The sequence below is a fragment of the Lycium barbarum genome, chromosome 4 (assembly GCF_019175385.1).
Source record: "Lycium barbarum isolate Lr01 chromosome 4, ASM1917538v2, whole genome shotgun sequence".
NCBI lineage: Eukaryota > Viridiplantae > Streptophyta > Magnoliopsida > Solanales > Solanaceae > Lycium > Lycium barbarum.
The window spans coordinates 14,308,747-14,326,436 of NC_083340.1; the positions used below are offsets into that span (position 1 = coordinate 14,308,747).

The following is a 17,690-nucleotide window of genomic DNA, read 5'->3' on the forward strand; positions in this document are numbered from 1 at the left end:
GACTATTCCCACTGAATGCCAGTGGAAAAATCTAAATATTACGGAGTAGTATTTTCACATGAAAAAATTAGAAAGTTTCTAGCGTTTCAATGAGAACCTGTTTCCCACTGTGCATTTTCCGAATGAGCTGGTTCGGTAGGAATGAGGTGAAAAATGATGTTTTATAATATAAATTTTTCACTGAATGTCAGTGAGAAAAACCTTTATTTCTAGTCAGACCGATAACCCAATAGGTGTATTAAAGTTGCCTTAAACTCGTCCAATCAAATACTTAACAATTTCTAGCAGTCCGATAACCCAATAGGTGTATTAAAGTTGCCTTGAACTCGTCCAATCAGATACTTTGAATCTTTCTTCCTAAGTGCAACTCCCCGTGGTTGAAGGAGCTTAATGAATTTTGCTAGGAATTGTCGGGATAAAAGTAAATGAAGTTTAATTCCCTCTTATAATATACTACAACATTTCAGACATGAGTTTGGTCCCTGCTCCTTAAAAGGAAGAGGAATGCGTAACTAGAATCGCTGTATCCCTTGTTCTTTATGTAGACTTTAAGGGCAACATTCATTCTTTAGTTATTAGATAGAAGTTTAATTAACATTTTATGCTCCTTTCAACTATTATCTCGAGATCGTCCAATGTAATGTTGCTAACTATGGCATTCATGCAACATATAGAGAATATACAGGAATTTGACAAAACATTTTTCTGATAATTAAATGCACCAAGTATCACAAGACATCTTTCTATAGACATCATTCTGATAATCAAATCAAGAGAAACAAGAATGCCCATATATTAAGAGCAAATTTAAATTTTGCTTTTAGAAAGTAACCTCTTCTTGCAACAATTTGATCATGTTATTTTCAATAAGTATAGATAATTAAGAAGAGGAAATCCTTTAGTGTGTGCAAATTGTGAAGAGAATAAATAAGATTTCAAGGGGCATAGCCGCCACCACCACCATGGCCGGATCCACCCCCTTCACCACCACCATATCCACCAGCATGTCCACCCCCTTCACCACCGGCATAGGCTCCTCCTCCGCCTGAACCACCGCCACCGTATCCTCCTCTATGAGCTCCACCGGCACAGACCACTTCCGTAGCCGCCACCTGATGCTCCACCAGCTCCCCCTGCTGAGCAATCTCCACCACCACCTCCGTGGCCGCCTCCACCACCACCACTTCCTGCTCCTTCACCTGCACCGGATGCACCGCTATGTGCTCCACCAGCAGCCCCTCCTCCGCCACCACCACCACCACTTCCACCGCCACCTCCACTGCTGTATCCACCTCCCGCTGTCCCACCAGCACCATATCCGCTGCCACCACCTTCACCGCTACCACTTCCACCGGCATAACCACCAATGGTCGCCAGCTACAACTCCACTTCCACCACCTCCACCGGCATAGGCGCCAACCTTGGCCCCAATACCAACATCAAGATTGATGAGGGTTCTTGCAGCTGAACATATTCCTATACTCAATAAAATAAAGAAAACAATGTTAAAAACTCTAGTACTCTTCGCCATTGGAATACAGTTGAATATATCCCTCAACCACGACTTAATATGAATATTGCATGGATTGTAGGCTATCTATAGATGTTTCGAAAGATAAGGAAAGCGCGTCTATGCAAAAAGCAGGTATAAAGAGCTAGGGAAATAATCACACCAAACTCCAAAGTGGAAAAAGAGAAGGAAGAAATACACTAAAATGACTTTATATTTGCACTGATCGACCACAGTAGTGTGCTTTTGCTCATTTGCTGGCATCCACAACTTTATCATCACACCATAATGCGTCTATTGTAAGTCCTAATCTTGATGATCATGAACTTCATGTCTATCAAATTCAAACCATTTTCACACTTGCGCGGGGAATGTAGGTGGTTACATAATCCTCCACGAGTTAGATACTATGCCATACTCAGGTGCGGAGCTAGGTGGTGGCGAGGGGTTCATCCGAACACCCTTCACCGAAAAATTACATTATATATGTAGGGCCAAATTTGACTTTTACGTTTATATATCTTATAATGAACCCCTTGATACAATTAAGAGGCTTGGTTTGATGGTTGAGGGGTTCAAAAGTTCGTCAACGTCACAGGTTTGAATCACTGATGCACTCGCTTAAGCATTTTTTCGATTTTTACTTTGTAAACTTTTAGCTATAGTTTGAAAGATCCAAAATGGTCCTTTATGTTAGGACTTCCATTCGAAAGAGTGCCTATTATTTGAGGTGGGGCTAATAATCATTCATCTTTCAAATAACGGAGCACATGTAGCCCTAACTACCTAATTCTATCAATATAAATTTTATTGCTCTGCTAGCTCTAAGGGGTTGGTTTTCTCCTCAACACTTTTTTAATTACTTTTTAAGTTTTACCTTTTTTAAGCTCTTGCAAATAAATGCTTCATCAACTTCTAAACATCATCATTACAAAATAATAAAGGCTTTATCAACTTAACTTAAATAACCTGGGCAAATCACCTTTTGCAAATTGGTTTTAATAGTGGCTACTTATACTCTATTGGTAAAATGAAATTTCTGTTCCAATTATATTAAGTAGTTAATCTTATTAACTATGACAGCATCATTTGTTGAGCACATTTTTTAATTTTTAATTTTTTAATTGGATGTTGAATATGTATTATAATATTAGTAATTTAATTCTTACAACTTTTTCAAGAATCTTTACAATTTTCAAAATAATATAGGGTTGAAGGGACAGTTATTACTAAAACACACAGGGTCCCCTCTTCGTTTTTCATCCTTAATTTTCTCGTGTTACTTCTTCATCTTTTAAACCCCCTTGAAGAAAATCCTGCCTCCGTCACTGAGCCTATACTAGTACATTATTTGTTTAATGATTGTATATATTGGTGATAATCTGGAGCGTTTAAGGTATTCGAAGTGGAGAATTATTAATGTAAGATTTATGGTTAGGAAAGAAGATTTTCTTTTTTGGAGTTCTTAGCATGTTCAGTGAATTTGCTGATTTTGTTATATTGTTAAAAGACTTAAATTCAACGACAAAGGCCGCGCGGTAAATGATCATATTATTCGTGATATGTTCAGAGACAAATTCATAATATAAGCTCTACTGGTTTTCCATATATATATTTTTTCAATATTTGAATCTTAAATAGAAAAATATTGATCTAGTTTTATTATATGTGTGAGAGAGAAACGGCAACGAGGCATCTCTAGGTTGTCCTCCCAAACAATAATTCTATGCTTCTTGTTACAACCGGCCGATGGTATTGTCACCGATACTTCTATTTGACTACTATGAGAATTGAGAAGAAAGATTAATTGTCCAAATTCGACATTTTTTATAAGCTTGAATCACAACTTTAGTAGACCCTAACAAATACTCCATTCGTTTCTCTTTATGTTACACTACTTTCTTATCCGTACTTCGTTTAAAAAAGAACTATGCATTTTTATATTTGAACAAAATTTAACTTTAAATTTTATAATTTATCTTAAGGACAAGTTTTTATAACATCACAAATGTTATGTCATGTTTACCATCATAAGTTCAAAAGTCTTATAGCCAACATATATGATGACATATTCAAAACTATAATTGTTAAAATCTTTCTCTCTCTTAAATTTATATCACACTTCTTTTTTCCATACACAACTTCCCGTACTTGAAGGAGTTAAAATTAAAGGCTTCCCCTAGCTAAGCGTTCTGGCCAAAAGTAAATGAAGTTAATTTCCCCTTTTTTTTTCTTTGTTTTTTCATCTTTTTTCTTTTTGTACCAGCCTTGAACTCATGACCTAGTGGTGTGGAGAGAACTCCCTCAACCACTTTGAACAAGAGTGACCGATGGTTAATTTCCCTCTTACCCAAGATCTATATCAAAAATATTGGTCCTTCAAAAGAGGAATTTGTAACTGGAATTGCCATGCCACGTTGAACCCTGATGAGTCAAGTTTATAAATTATCTAGGAAAACTAAACCATCATATATACTCAGTGCTTGTTTGGTATGAAGAGAAAAATGTTCTCCACAAAAATTATTTTCTAATTTTCGCACTTATTTTCTGATGTAATTTGGCAAGTAAACTGAAAATATTGTTTGAAGAATATTTATATTTAATCTAGGCAAATACTATAAGGGTGGGACGAGGGGTGGTGGTCGGGGGAGGGGTAGGTAATTTTGATGGGGGTATTGGGGGATGAGGAAGAAACAATTAATTGGAGTACAATTTATGAAACTTGTTTTTCCTTACTTCCAACCAGAGCCATCATTTTTCTGAACATTAATGAATTTATTTTCTAAAAAAAATTATTTTTCAAAACATTGTGACCAATTAAATATTGCAAAATTTGAAAAATATTTTTACTTTCCATACCAAACACACCCGTAGTATATTAATTATTATAGCATAATTTTACCGGAACTTTATTCCATTGTTCTTTGCACGTATAGTATGGTACTTCAAGGGCAACATCTTCCTGTTGCTCTTTTCTTTCTAAGATGTTGCTCTTTTCTCTTTCTTTAGTTATTACTCCTAAAATAGCACTCGTTTGGTTCTTTTCACCTGTAATTGTGAGATCGTCCAACGTAATAGAAGTACTATATAGATATAGTATGCATGCAACGTACGGAGAACATACACAGGAATTTGCCAAACCATTTTCTTACATTAATTAAATGCACCAATTTGCAGTAGATATCTTTGTTTAGACATCTTTCTTACATTAAAACCAAAAGTAAAAACAAGCGTGCACATATATTAAGAGCACTTTTCTAGCTGCAACAATATTAATTTGCTTTCATCAATTAGACCTCCTGTTACCATAATTTGATCATGTTATTTTTAATAGTATAGATAAGAGGAAATCCTATATTGTTCACAAATTGTGAAGAGAATAAGCTTTCAAGGGGCATAGCCGCCACCACCACCATGTCCGGATCCACCCCCTTCACCACCACCATATCCACCTGCATGTCCACCCCCTTCACCACCGGCATAGGCTCCTCCTCCGCCGGCCCCACCTCCACCGCCTCCACCGTATCCTCCTGCTCCATGACCTCCGCCTGCACCGCCACCGGCTCCTTCACCACCTCCGTAGCCGCCACCTGATGCTCCACCAGCTCCCCCTGCTGAACCACCTCCGCCACCACCTCCGTGGCCTCCTCCACCACCACCACCACCGCCTGCTGCCCCACCAGCACCATTTCCGCCACCACTTCCTCCTCCTTCACCTGCACCAGATCCACCTCCATGTGCTCCACCTGCAGCAGCACCACCACCGCCACCACCACCTCCGTGGCCACCTCCACCACCATATCCACCGCCTGGCGCCCCACCAGCTCCATATCCGCCACCGCTTCCTCCTCCTTCACCTGTACCGGATCCACCACCATGTGCTCCACCAGCAGCCGCTCCTCCGCCACCACCACCACTGCCACCGCCACCTCCACCGCCGTATCCACCTCCCGGTGCCCCACCAGCACCATATCCGCTGCCACCTCCTTCACCGAGACCACTCCCACCGGCATAACCACCATGGTCACCAGCTACAGCTCCACCTCCACTACCTCCACCCGAACCTCCTCCACCGCCACCGGCATAGGCGCCAACCTTGGCCCCAATACCAACATCAAGATTGATGAGGGTTCTTGCAGCTGAACATATTCCTATACTCAACAAAATAAAGAAAACAATGTTAAAAACTCTAGTACTCTTCGCCATTGGAATACACTTGAATATATCCCTCAACCGCTACTTAATATGAATATTGCATGGATTGTAGGCTATTTATAGATGTTTCGAAAGATAAGGAAAGCGCGTCTATGCCAAAAGCACATATAAAGAGCTAGGGAAATAATCACACCAAACTCCAAAGTATAAAAAGGGAAGAAAGAAATACACTAAAATGACTTTATATTTGCACTGATCGACCACAGTAGTGTGCTTTTGCTCATTTGCTGGCATCCACAACTTTATCATCACACCCTAATGCGTCTATGGTAAGTCCTAATCTTGATGATCATGAACTTCAGTCTATCAAATTCAAACCATTTCCACACTTGCGAGGGGAATGTAGGTGGTTACATAATCCTCCAACTAGCTAGCTAGATCCTATGCTATACTAGCTAGTACATTATTTGTTTACTGACTGTATATACTGACGATAATCTGGAGTGTTCAAGGTATTAGAAGTGGAGAATTATTAATGTAAGATTTATGGTTAGGAAAGAAAGATTTTCGTTTTTGGAGTTCTTAGCATCTTCATGGAATTCGCTGATTTTGTTACATATTGTTAAAAGACTTAAAAATGATCAAATTATTCGTGATATATTCAGAGCAGATCCATAATTTAAGCTCTACTGGTTTTTCATATATTTTTTCAATATTTGTCTCTTAATTAGAAAAAAATTGATCTAGTTTCAATATATGTGAGAGAGAGAAACGGCAACGAGGCATCTCTAGGCTGTCCTCCCAAACAATAATTCTATGCTTCTTGTTACAACCGGATAGTGTTGTCACCTTTAGTTTCTTAGAACGGATACTTCTATTTGACTACTATGAGAATTGAGAAGAAAGATTAATTATCCAAATTCGACATTATTTATAAGCTTGAATCATACTTTAAAAGAGCCTGACAAATACTCCATCGATTTCTGTTAATGTTACACTACTTCCTTATTCGTACTTCATTTGAAAAAGAACAATGCATTTTTATATTTCAACACAATTTAACTTTAATTTTTTTAATTTATCTTAATGAAAAGCTTTTATAACATCATAAATGTCGAGTCAATTCTACAAATGGTCATTGAACTTGTAGAAAAGTCCTCCTAAAGTAACTTTTGAATTTTTTTGGACAATAAGGTCATCAAATTATGTCCATGTTTCCAAAAAAGTAAAACCATCCATTTTTTGACATAAAAACCCCTTAACTCATTTTTAAATTATAAAACCCATTTGAATATTCCTATTTTACTTTCAAAATGTGAAATCTTAATTCTAATAAAAATTTCAGAATATTGCAAAATTATATCTCAGTGGACAATAAGAGGATACAGTTGAATGGTAATAGAACTGAGCACAAAGCTTAACTATAGGTTTTTTACACTACAAGAAAACTGGCTTTTAACGACGGGAAAAATGGTCCCTAAAAGCATAAATATGGTCTCTATTAGTTAATAGCGACCAGAAAAATCTGGTCACCACCCGTCGCAATAGGCTCCGCCGCTAAAGATCAATAACGACGAGATAAAAATATTGGTCCTAAAAGTGTTTTAACGACGGGATAAATACTGGTCCCTAATACACTTTTAGGGACCACACTTCTGCTCCCTAAAACTTTGAGTGGCAAACTTTTATTAGTCGTAGAATGTCTTTTGAGACGAGATATCTGGTCCTTAAGAGTTTCAGTACGTGAGAGTTGCCGGTCCCAAAAGGTCTATGTTCAATTCCAAGGTACGCATTTTTATGGACCTTAAAATGTGATACATAAATAAATAGATGTTCTATCCTGTCATATTTGTGGATGCATATAAACAAAAATAAGCAATAATATCCTGCTGTCATAAATATAGTCTTTAATTAGTTACAAATAATGGATTAACATCCGACTAGTGGCACTGTATAACCATGATATATAAGTCACACAACTGTATACCCACCTCTTGGGGGAAAATAAACATCCGAATATAATTTCTGATCTAATAATCCTAGTAACATGATAAACAAATCATCAGCTTGTTTGAAGTCTTCAAACCTAGCACATATTGTCTTGTAAACGGTAGTCTCCAAATCCTGTAAAAAGCATAAAATAATTTTTGTTCAGGAAAACTATAAAAATCGATATTTTGCTATTTATTCAAGTCTGATAGCAGTAACCTAACATTCCAACATAATCAACACCAGACAAATTCTAATAGATTTTGACAAGAGAGGCACTTGTGATGAACATATATACTGGCCAATATCCTCACTCCACATTACTTCACATCAGTTAAGCTTGTATCAATTATAATGTGCTCTCAAACAAGAGTGTGTAGGCTTATGAGATGGAGGAGGCAAAATCTCAACGAGTATCCGAAAAGATAGCTACAACTGAAGAAAATTCTATTTTCTTAGTAAGCGCCTAATATACTTGGTTTGAATTTGATCGACAATGGAAAACTATACAGCAGTGAAACGATACAACAGACCTCAAGAAGTTACACAAGCATCGGATTTGTACAAGTATGCTCCCTGTAGTTTAGCTTTCAAATAACTAAGTCAAAAGTTGATATAGGTAATAACAAGAACATATTTTAAAAGTCAAGTTGAATAGAACATTATTTGAGATAAATCGCACTAGAAAGTACTACACCAGATATAAGAACTCACCATTGGACCTTGCAGTAACAGGATTTAAATGGAAACAATACAAAATCAGATAGAAATATTATTTTCAACTCAAGCTCTTTCTTATAGTAGATTATAACAGATGTATGTTTAACTCAAATATGTCGGAACACCGCCAATATTTTTTAAATTGATTGGCTACAAGATAATCCTGATTTCTAAATTTACTAAATCGAAAATATTGTAACATTAAAAAACGTATATATCCAATTCACATTCAGTAGAGAATGGCTGTTTTTCTCTTTAAATCAAAGAAACTCCATGTTTAACCTTTAGTTCATTGACTCATTTTTTAAATAAGGTAGAGTTTCTTTAGTTCTTTAACTCATTCTTGACTATTGTATAATTATTAATATAATTCAACATTTGATGTCATCTCTGACGCAAGAAAACTAAGAATCTTCAAAAGAGAAGAAGTGTTTCATGAGAAAATTCATATACCTGGAATATGAAGGAGAGTGTTTTGCCACAAGGAGCTGAGAGTGTTTAGCCGCAAGGAGCTGAGAAACTGATAGTAATGAATTAGAGTTAATAATTGGGGTTATGACTATCTAATCAAATACAAGAAACTGAAACCAATGAGATATTCGGGCATTAAGGTGTAATCATTTGGATTGTTAAATACTATCCATGCAAAACACTAAACAAGTAAACATTTATCTTAGAATTGAATATTGTTTTGAAAAGAACTAGAAAGAATATAAATTGTTGTAGTGGAGCACCAAAACTATGATCAATTAAATGTATATACAGAGATAGCAACTAGTCTGGTGTTAAATATTTTTACTAAAATAAATGGTGTTACCACTTTATTTGACTATCAACTCCTTAATATGCATGGCATAAAGTTAAGTACCATAAAGATCTACTGAAAAATATCAATCTCTACTAATATAGGAGGATTAACTTCACGTGAACAATAACTTCTTGAATTCTCAAGACCTGTAAAAACACCAGTCCATAAAGAAGAACAGAAGTACCAGAAAAGAGGCTAAAAAAGAGCAACTCAAGCAAATAGAGGCGAGTTTCGATTCAAAGATGAGAATTTAGTGTTCCTTACCAATCCTCAAAACCTACAGAAACACATGTCTATAATGCATTAAACCACTAAAGTATATAATCACTGCCCCCATCATCTCAAATATGCATTTAGAACAAATTCAATGTTGAGTTTGTAAATTGATACTCAAATGTCTAATTCCCGGAAGGAGTTAAATAAGTCTATTTAAAGCAAATAGGTTGCTGAGTGAATGTGAAGACATTAGCATATATCATCCTCCTTTTCTATTTTTATGGAGCAAAGACGTAACAAGGTGTACAACATTCAACACTAGATTTTGAGATCCATAATCAGTGTCACTTCATATTAAACTAAACTGTTTGATATCCAAAAAGTCAGCCATGAGCAATTTTTTGTGATGGCTAGCACATGGCAGAGTTGTAAAAAATATATTTTTTGTGTTTCAAAATTACAAAATAAATGGCATTTCAAAATAATGTTAAAAACCAATAATTTTCTTGCAGGCTCTACTGTCATTCAGTCATGTACAGTCAACAATTAAGATCAATGAAACAGCAATCCATCACATTCTACTTATCCAAACAAATAAACAAAAACCATCACACTCTAGAGAATGGAGAATGGAGAGTTTGTGCTATCCTCTGTAAACTGAATTTCAATAAAATTCTTTACTAGCAGCAATAGAGAATGGAGAGTTTGTTTGTGTACGAATAGTCCACCTGAGTGGGAAGCCCTGAGTGCTCACATTGAAGCAAGATTTGCACTACTGGCCAACATGGGAACTCAGGTTTGATCCTAAAATTGCAATATGATGACACAAAGTAATCAAATCATTGGATTCTGGTGTTATGTGAACTGTTTCAGGTGATTGTTCAAAGCATTTACCAAATCTGTAGTCAGTACATTGTGGGTATTTGAAGTTGTCATGTATCACTGTACGAGAATCATAATGAACTGAAGGTACATCGATTTGATGCCTATATATTGTTACAAATTATCTGATCATTTTATCAACAAAAGCAAAATTGTAGAAACTTTTCAGTAACATAAAAGTCATAGGCTCGGTATCTTTAATATATGCTCTAGACAGCCTGATTTAATAAAGGTCAAATCAAGAAAATGAAGTAGACTAAATCTGACGGGATTTCTCCAAAAAAAAAAAAAAACTTCTGGTAAGAGATTTTATTTTATAATATAAGATCTGATTCTACTCTAAAAGTTTCACAAATAGATACTAGTAGATTTTAGATTTCAATCATCAATGCATATGTTGTATTAACGAACTTGCTATGAAACTAGAATTTTTTTCCCTACAAATGTGTATATCCCCGTATGGTATTCGGGATTTACCATTCAAGAAAAGTTGCGACCCCATAATCCTACCATAGTCTAGCAATGGGAGTTCCTACCTGTAATCCTCATTTTCAATTGTCATCTTAATAACAGGAGTGGAGAAATGACTGCAATGGTAAGTTCGCAGCAGGGGAATCTAATTATGGAAATAACGACAGTTTGATCTATATATATATACGATTAATCGGAGAAAGCATACGAGGTACATTAATTATACCTTGAGTAAACCAGAAGAGATTAGTGAATCAACATCAGTAAATAAGCATATTTTTAGGATTCACTTTTTTCTTTGGGAAAAGCTCTAAGACAGAGGACACACGTGCACCTCCAACACTGTGACCTCCCAAAATTTTAATCACTAGATGCCAGTTCGCTAGAGATATTAGTTCGCTATTTGGACTGTTTGGTCTTAACTATCTTTGGGCTTTCTTAGAATAAACCTGATTTCTCTTTATGCTTTGCTAGTGATAATAAGTGATGTTCTTTAATAAATAATTCGGTATTCGGGATATTCCGAATACCAAACGGGACTAATGTCTCCTATCGAATTCGAACCCGAATATCATAATTCTGAAATTTTACTCCCAGATACCGAATTACCGAAATGCGCTATTCAGTACGGTAATTCTGTTATCGGTAATTTGTGCCTAGTCCTATGCATAAGCTAGCAGGCAATAAAAAGATACACAAAGACAGGGAAGATTCTTAAGAAGGGCAGTGAGATGAACTAGATTTTGGGAGGATACATAAGATGATAGAAGAGGATAAAGTTGCAGTTCTCTCCTCCACTATGAACTCGTCTCTTTCTCTAAATTTTCAGTCTTTCTTTGAAATAGGAAATTATAATTAGAGGAAAGGGGCAAGGCAAAACAACCATCCAAACTAAAGTTATTTAGTTTAGAGAACTCTAAAGAAAATTGATATAGACCAATAAGATTTTTCAACATTTTCACAAAAGAGCATAGATTGGTAATGTCATGAACTGAAGTACACACTACATAATTTTCTCTCTTTCAACACTACAATGAATTTCTTGCTAAGATAGGTACTACATATCATTTAATTTAATTAATAGCTAATGACTCATATCCGACTTTCCAAATCATCAAACCCATACAAAAAGAAACAATACTTGCTACAGGATAAGAGTAACAGAGATCAAAGAAGCACCCTCTACTCATGCATGATGGACAAAAGAAATAAGAGTAGAGAAATACCTGACAAAATAAAAAATCACCAAGGTAGAAGCTAGAGCTTAGCACACAGAGCATCAAAGTTCATGGCTTGTTGCTATAAATCGAATTGGTCTATCAATCGATATCCCATCCATAATATTGTAGCTAAATTCCTCAGCTAGTAGCCTAGTATACAAAATCAACTGTCAGATAATTCAAAATTATCACTTGGTTCGTTACCTTTGACATTACAGAAGAAATAAATCAGTTTTCCATCATAAAATATAAATGCACAAATGTTTGAGGCTTGACGAAGAGCATCACTTAAGTTTGATAAAGTCTCAACTCAAAGTAACTTCCAAAAAAATCATGACTTCCAAAGTTAATCCAAAGGTAAAGGAAAATTTACATCTGTAAGAGAATTTCCTAACTAAATTTTTACCTGAAATACATTGAAGGAACAATTTGTTCTTCTCCAGTTTGTTCACAAAGTAAGATCATAGCTAGTGTATTATTGAAGTTGCAGCAGTACTAACAAATAACTAAGTAAACGAACATCGGTTCCTACAAAACATATGATGGAGTAGCTAGACAAATCATATGATTTACACAAAGCCTAAATCTATCACCTGAAAACCTCAGAATAACTCACTAATTAGGTACCAACAGTAACCGAAACATCAATTACAAAGCTAAAAATCATAATTAAAGCCATCCAATTGAGCATGATCAAAGAAGAGATATAATTAACCTAATAATAATAGGGTAGGAAAAGAACGACATTTTTCAGACCGTATAGGTATATTTTTTGGGACTAGATTTTTGACCTGCCGCTAAAGGTTGGTCATTGATAAGGATTTTTCTTGTAGTGTAAGGTTTTGAACACCCCTAACCTTAGTTGTTCACTGTTTGGATGAATAGAAATGAAGTGAATTATAAATATAGCAGCTACTAGTTCCCAAAAAACGTCAAATATAATTCAGCCATGGAAGCACAATGCTCACAAAATGGATCCCAACCTTGAAGTTGCGTAAAATTTAATTTCCAAATGCAAATCGATAGAGCATCTGTAAGTATAGAGACCTCTCTAGATAAGGAAATATTTACTTTTATTCCGACTCTGGACACATTTCAGAAAAGAAAAGAAAAGTACTCCAAAACTAAAATCGCAGTTAAAAGTTCTATACACATTCATCAAGAAAGACATCTATGCACATTTTATTTTTGAAAAATTTAACAATAGTACATAAATTCATATCAAGTTCATGTATAATCTTTAAATCACTGATCTGCCTCTGTTAGGAGCACATAATCCAGAAAAAAAAGGGCATTTCAGAAACAAAAACTCTCATAAATAACGAAACTCAAGATAAATGATATGCTTAACTTGAAAGTTGAAACAAATCCTAGAAAAGGACATTTCTTTTCCCACATGTTGATTTTGCTTCAACTACTAAAACACAAGAAAATTTGCAGCACCATATTATTGAAATGCACTGGAACAGAAACCAAAAGGACAACTACAGGTGAATAAGAATTTTGCATAGACCAACCTGATCTTTTTTGAGAATGGTAACAGAGACCAACTTGATATTGGGCGCATTTACTTCTTATTTCTGGACAGCTATAACGACAGAATACATATGTCTTAGAGTTTATTTACTTCTAACAAGGGCATAACCAGAGAAACATGAAGGGAAAAAATAACAATGAAAGTGTATTTTTTTTTTTCAATCTCTACTAAGATATAGCTTATAATTTAAATGTAGATGAGTTGCGCAATCACAGAAGTCATCTTCTTTTATGTATAAATTATGGTGGGATATTACCAAGAACATGAATAAAGTACTTTGCGCTCCCATTAGAATAAGGTAGTATTAAAGAAAGCCCCACTTTTATGGCTGTATGTATAACACTATATTTGATCAGATGGTTTTCCACGTTCTTTACTTCATCTTGCATTGGTAAATACAATATCTTACTAGTCTGTATTTAAATTCCGAAAAGGCTAGAACATGTTCACCCCTTTTTCAGCTGCACATTGAATTATTTATTTGTTCATATTGTCATTATAAGGGGGAAAAAATTCTTGCAAAATACATAGAGGTTATAACAATATATAGGTTCGTGTGTTGGCGTCTCGTCTGTCTTTTATAAATATGTACTTCAGCAATTTTAACAAGGAGTTGTTTATTATTAGCTAATTACTCAATTGCATTTAGGTATTGGTAGAGTTAATGTAATTAGGTATTTCTTTTGCATCAGAAGCTTGTTTATACACATAGTAAATATAACGTTTGGTTGCAACATCTATGCTCATCCTCAATACCTCTCTTTCAAAAGTGCTCAAGAGGATAAACCCAAAATTGGTTTGGATTCTCTTGCATCAACTGGATTGGTGACTATAACTACAACTGATGTTGTTAATACTTAACAACAAACTCTAGGATTCTTAGCCTACCAAACAAATACATCAAACTCCAAATGGGTACGTGATAATATACTGATAAAACATGACCAAAATTGGAAAAAAGAATAACAATAAGTAAAAAAACGCACCTTTTCAATAGTGGCAGTTTGAAGATTAGCAGGGAACTATTGTTGTTGGGCTTGAAGACAAGAAAAAAAATGGGTAAGTTTTTATTGAAGCATGGAATTCTGGGAAGCCGACAATGGCACATTGGGTTCACTGTTTGCCCGTTTCAGGATTGATTATCTCAGCTTATCCATGGCTTTTTCTTGATTCCGCTTTTTCATCACATTATTATGGGTAGAAAAGTTAGGTTTTGGGAAGTATTTTGAAGGCATTTGAAAGATAACTGATGTGTTCAGAGATCTTCCAATCTCTCTAACAGGTGCAGTTAAACTTCGTACCCACCAACTAGAAATCTTGAACCTATCACTTATTACTATTTACAATGAAAAATACTAACTTTAATCCCAGAACCCATTTTTCCAGCAGATCCACATGATCAATTTTGTCCAATTATTTACCAAACACAACAAATACAGACACAAAAACCTTAGGGAAGGGTTTCAATTTGAATCATCTAAGAGGTAACCCCTCCCCAAATTAACTCTCCAATTTCATATTCAAACAACAACAACAACATATGCAATGTAATCCCACAGGTGGGGTCCAATTTTATACTCATTTTTCAAAAAAAAAAAAAATAATGAGTGCAGTAAAACTAAAATTTACACCCAAAAATACCAGATTTACATGAAAAAATCACTTACCCAAGTATGAGGAGGATGATCTGGAACAGTATGACAGCAAGAAAGAAAATGGGTAAGTTTTTGTTGAAGAATTGAATTCTGGGTAGCCGTCAATGACACATTTGGTCACTGCTTGCAAGTTTCAAGATTGCTCAAGAAGCTTGCCCTAGCGCACCTTCACGATCCTTCTTGAGAAGGCTCTCTTCTACTATGATTGGCAGCACTAGGGCAGAGTCCGATGAGTAGAGACCAGGGAAGAGATGCGATTTTTGTTTTGAAATAGAGAGCTTTTTTTAATTTGTAGAATTTTTTATTTCAGTGTACTAGGTTTGGCACCTGTTTTTTGGTAAAAATAAAAGTTTTAATTACAGTACAATTCTTTTGGTGCCTGGTTTTTGATAAAGTAATATTTTAGTATTGGATTTGGCAGCCCTTTCTCCCGCTCAAGGCCCTCAATTGATATTTGGGACCAGTTACTAATTTCTTCAGGGACTAGATTTAGTATCTTCACAAAAAAATATAGAATTAGTGATCGGAATAAAATCTCGTCCCAATACATGTACTTTTAGAGACGGGATTATTAACTCGTCCCTAAATGTTGGTCTTAGATAAGACTTTTTCTTGTAGTGTTAACTGATTGTAAATTATTCTCCCTGATAATTTAAATTTTCAATAATAAAAGAAAATATTTAGTATTTTTATTTTCTTGGAGGTGAACTTGTAATGTTTTGATTGTATTTAAGTTTTACAAATAAGTGGATTACAATTAATGTAAACATTTTATATTTTAGAAAGCATATATACAACTAATTGTAAAAGTGTTTTCATTTTTGCGACGTCGTTATCCAACATGATTTTTTTTCTTGAGAAAATTTATCCAAATATTCTACCAATAAACCAATCTCGTTCTAAACCGAAAATAATAATTACATGCATCATGGATTTATATAACATCTCATGTGTTTCAATTATGTCCAAACACTTCTATTCAGTAAAATATTTAACTTCCGACTTTGAACAATAGAAAAATATCAAAATAGTTCAAAAGATGTTGATATAACAAAGAAAATTAGCTTATAGCATACTTAAAGTTTGAACGATTATAGTGTTTTATTCTTATAGCTTGAAATATTATTTGAATATTTCTATTTTATTATTAAAACTTGAACAAGAATTTTGGAGTATCTAAAAATTGTGTCTAGGTAATGAGTTTTATAATTTATATATGGGTTAAGGGGTTTTATGTCTAAAAATGGGTTAATTTACTTTATTGGAAACAAGGACATAGTTTGATGACCTTATTGTCCGAAAAAATTCAAAAGTTACCTTAGTAGAACTTTTCTATAAGTTTAGTGACCATTTGAGGAATTAACTCCACAAATGTCATGTCATGTTTACAATCACAAGTTCAAAAGTCTTATAGCTAATATATACTCCCTCTGACCCAAAAAGATTGTTCTCCTTTCCTTTTTTGTCTGTCTAAAAAAGATTGTTCCTTTTCTATATTTAGAAATAATTTAACTTTATGAGATGATTTATAGTCACACAAATATCTAAGACTTGTTTTGGACTACACATTTCAAAAATTTTCATTTATTTCTTAAACTTTGTGCAAGTCAAAAAAAGATAATCTTTTTGGGACGGAGGAAGTAAAATGTTTCATTCTCTCTTAAATTTATATCACATTTATTTTCTCCTTGCGCAACCTCCCGTACTTGAAGGAGCTAAATTAATGGCTTCCCCTAGCTAGGCTTTCTGGCCAAAAGTAAATGAAGTTAATTCCCTCTTACCCAAGATCTACATAAAAAATATTGGTCCTTCGAAAGTGGAATTCGTAACTGGAATTGCCATGCCCCAATATTGATCCCTGATGAGGCGGTCGGTGCTCCAAGTTTACAGATTGTCTTTGGAAAACTAAACCATCATATATACTCATGGCTTGTTTGATAAGAGAAAAATGTTCTGCACAAAAAATATTTTTTAGTTTTCGCACTTATTTTCTGATGGAATTTGGCAAGTAAACTGAAATATTGTATCAAGATTATTTATATTTAATCTAGGCAAATACTATAAGGGTGGGACGAGGGGTGGTGATCTGGGGAGGGGTGGTAATTCTGATAGGGTATTGGGGGATGGGGAAGAAACTATTAATTGGAGTGCAATTTATGAAATTTGTTTTCCTTACTTCCGATCAGAGTCATCATTTTTCTGAACTTTAAATAATTTATTTTCTAGAAAAACTATTTTTTAAAATATTTTGACCAGCTAAATCTTGCAAAATTTGAAAAATAATTTTATTGTCCATACCAAACACACCCGTAGTATATTAATTACTATAGCATAAGTTTACCAGAACTTTATTCCATTGTTCTTTGCACGCACAGTATAGTACATCTTCCTGTTGCTCTTTTCTTTCTTTGTTTAGTTATTACTCCTAAAATAGCACTCTTTATGTCTTTTCACCTGTAATTGTGAGATCATCCAATGTAATAGAAATATTATATAGATATAGCATGCATGCAACGTACAGAGAACA

General features: G+C 34.7%; 2 protein-coding genes and 1 long non-coding RNA gene across 7 annotated transcripts; all 3 read right to left on the minus strand.

The window, feature by feature from the left end:
• Positions 1-715: 715 nt before the first annotated feature.
• LOC132637181 (glycine-rich cell wall structural protein 1.8-like) lies at positions 716-1,531 on the minus strand. The gene is made up of 2 exons (XM_060354313.1): positions 1,421-1,531; positions 716-1,377 (listed from the first exon to the last, which is right to left on the minus strand). The coding sequence occupies exons 1-2, from the start codon at positions 1,529-1,531 to the stop codon at positions 1,072-1,074; spliced, it is 417 nt and encodes a 138-aa protein (XP_060210296.1). The 3' UTR covers positions 716-1,071.
• A 3,110-nt stretch (positions 1,532-4,641) lies between these two features.
• LOC132635290 (glycine-rich cell wall structural protein 1.8-like) lies at positions 4,642-5,847 on the minus strand. The gene has a single exon (XM_060351619.1). The coding sequence runs from the start codon at positions 5,714-5,716 to the stop codon at positions 4,898-4,900; it is 819 nt and encodes a 272-aa protein (XP_060207602.1). The 5' UTR covers positions 5,717-5,847; the 3' UTR covers positions 4,642-4,897.
• A 1,692-nt stretch (positions 5,848-7,539) lies between these two features.
• On the minus strand, positions 7,540-15,610 carry LOC132635291 (uncharacterized). Of its 5 annotated transcripts, XR_009580486.1 has the most exons (7): positions 15,176-15,610; positions 14,495-14,544; positions 13,489-13,559; positions 12,378-12,499; positions 11,978-12,121; positions 8,828-8,894; positions 7,540-7,789 (listed from the first exon to the last, which is right to left on the minus strand). It is a non-coding gene; the product is annotated as an uncharacterized LOC132635291 (long non-coding RNA). The 5 variants fall into 5 exon arrangements; XR_009580485.1 differs by lacking the exon at positions 14,495-14,544 and having other exon boundaries at positions 15,176-15,609; XR_009580484.1 differs by lacking the exon at positions 12,378-12,499 and having other exon boundaries at positions 15,176-15,607.
• Between the last annotated feature and the right edge of the window lie 2,080 nt (positions 15,611-17,690).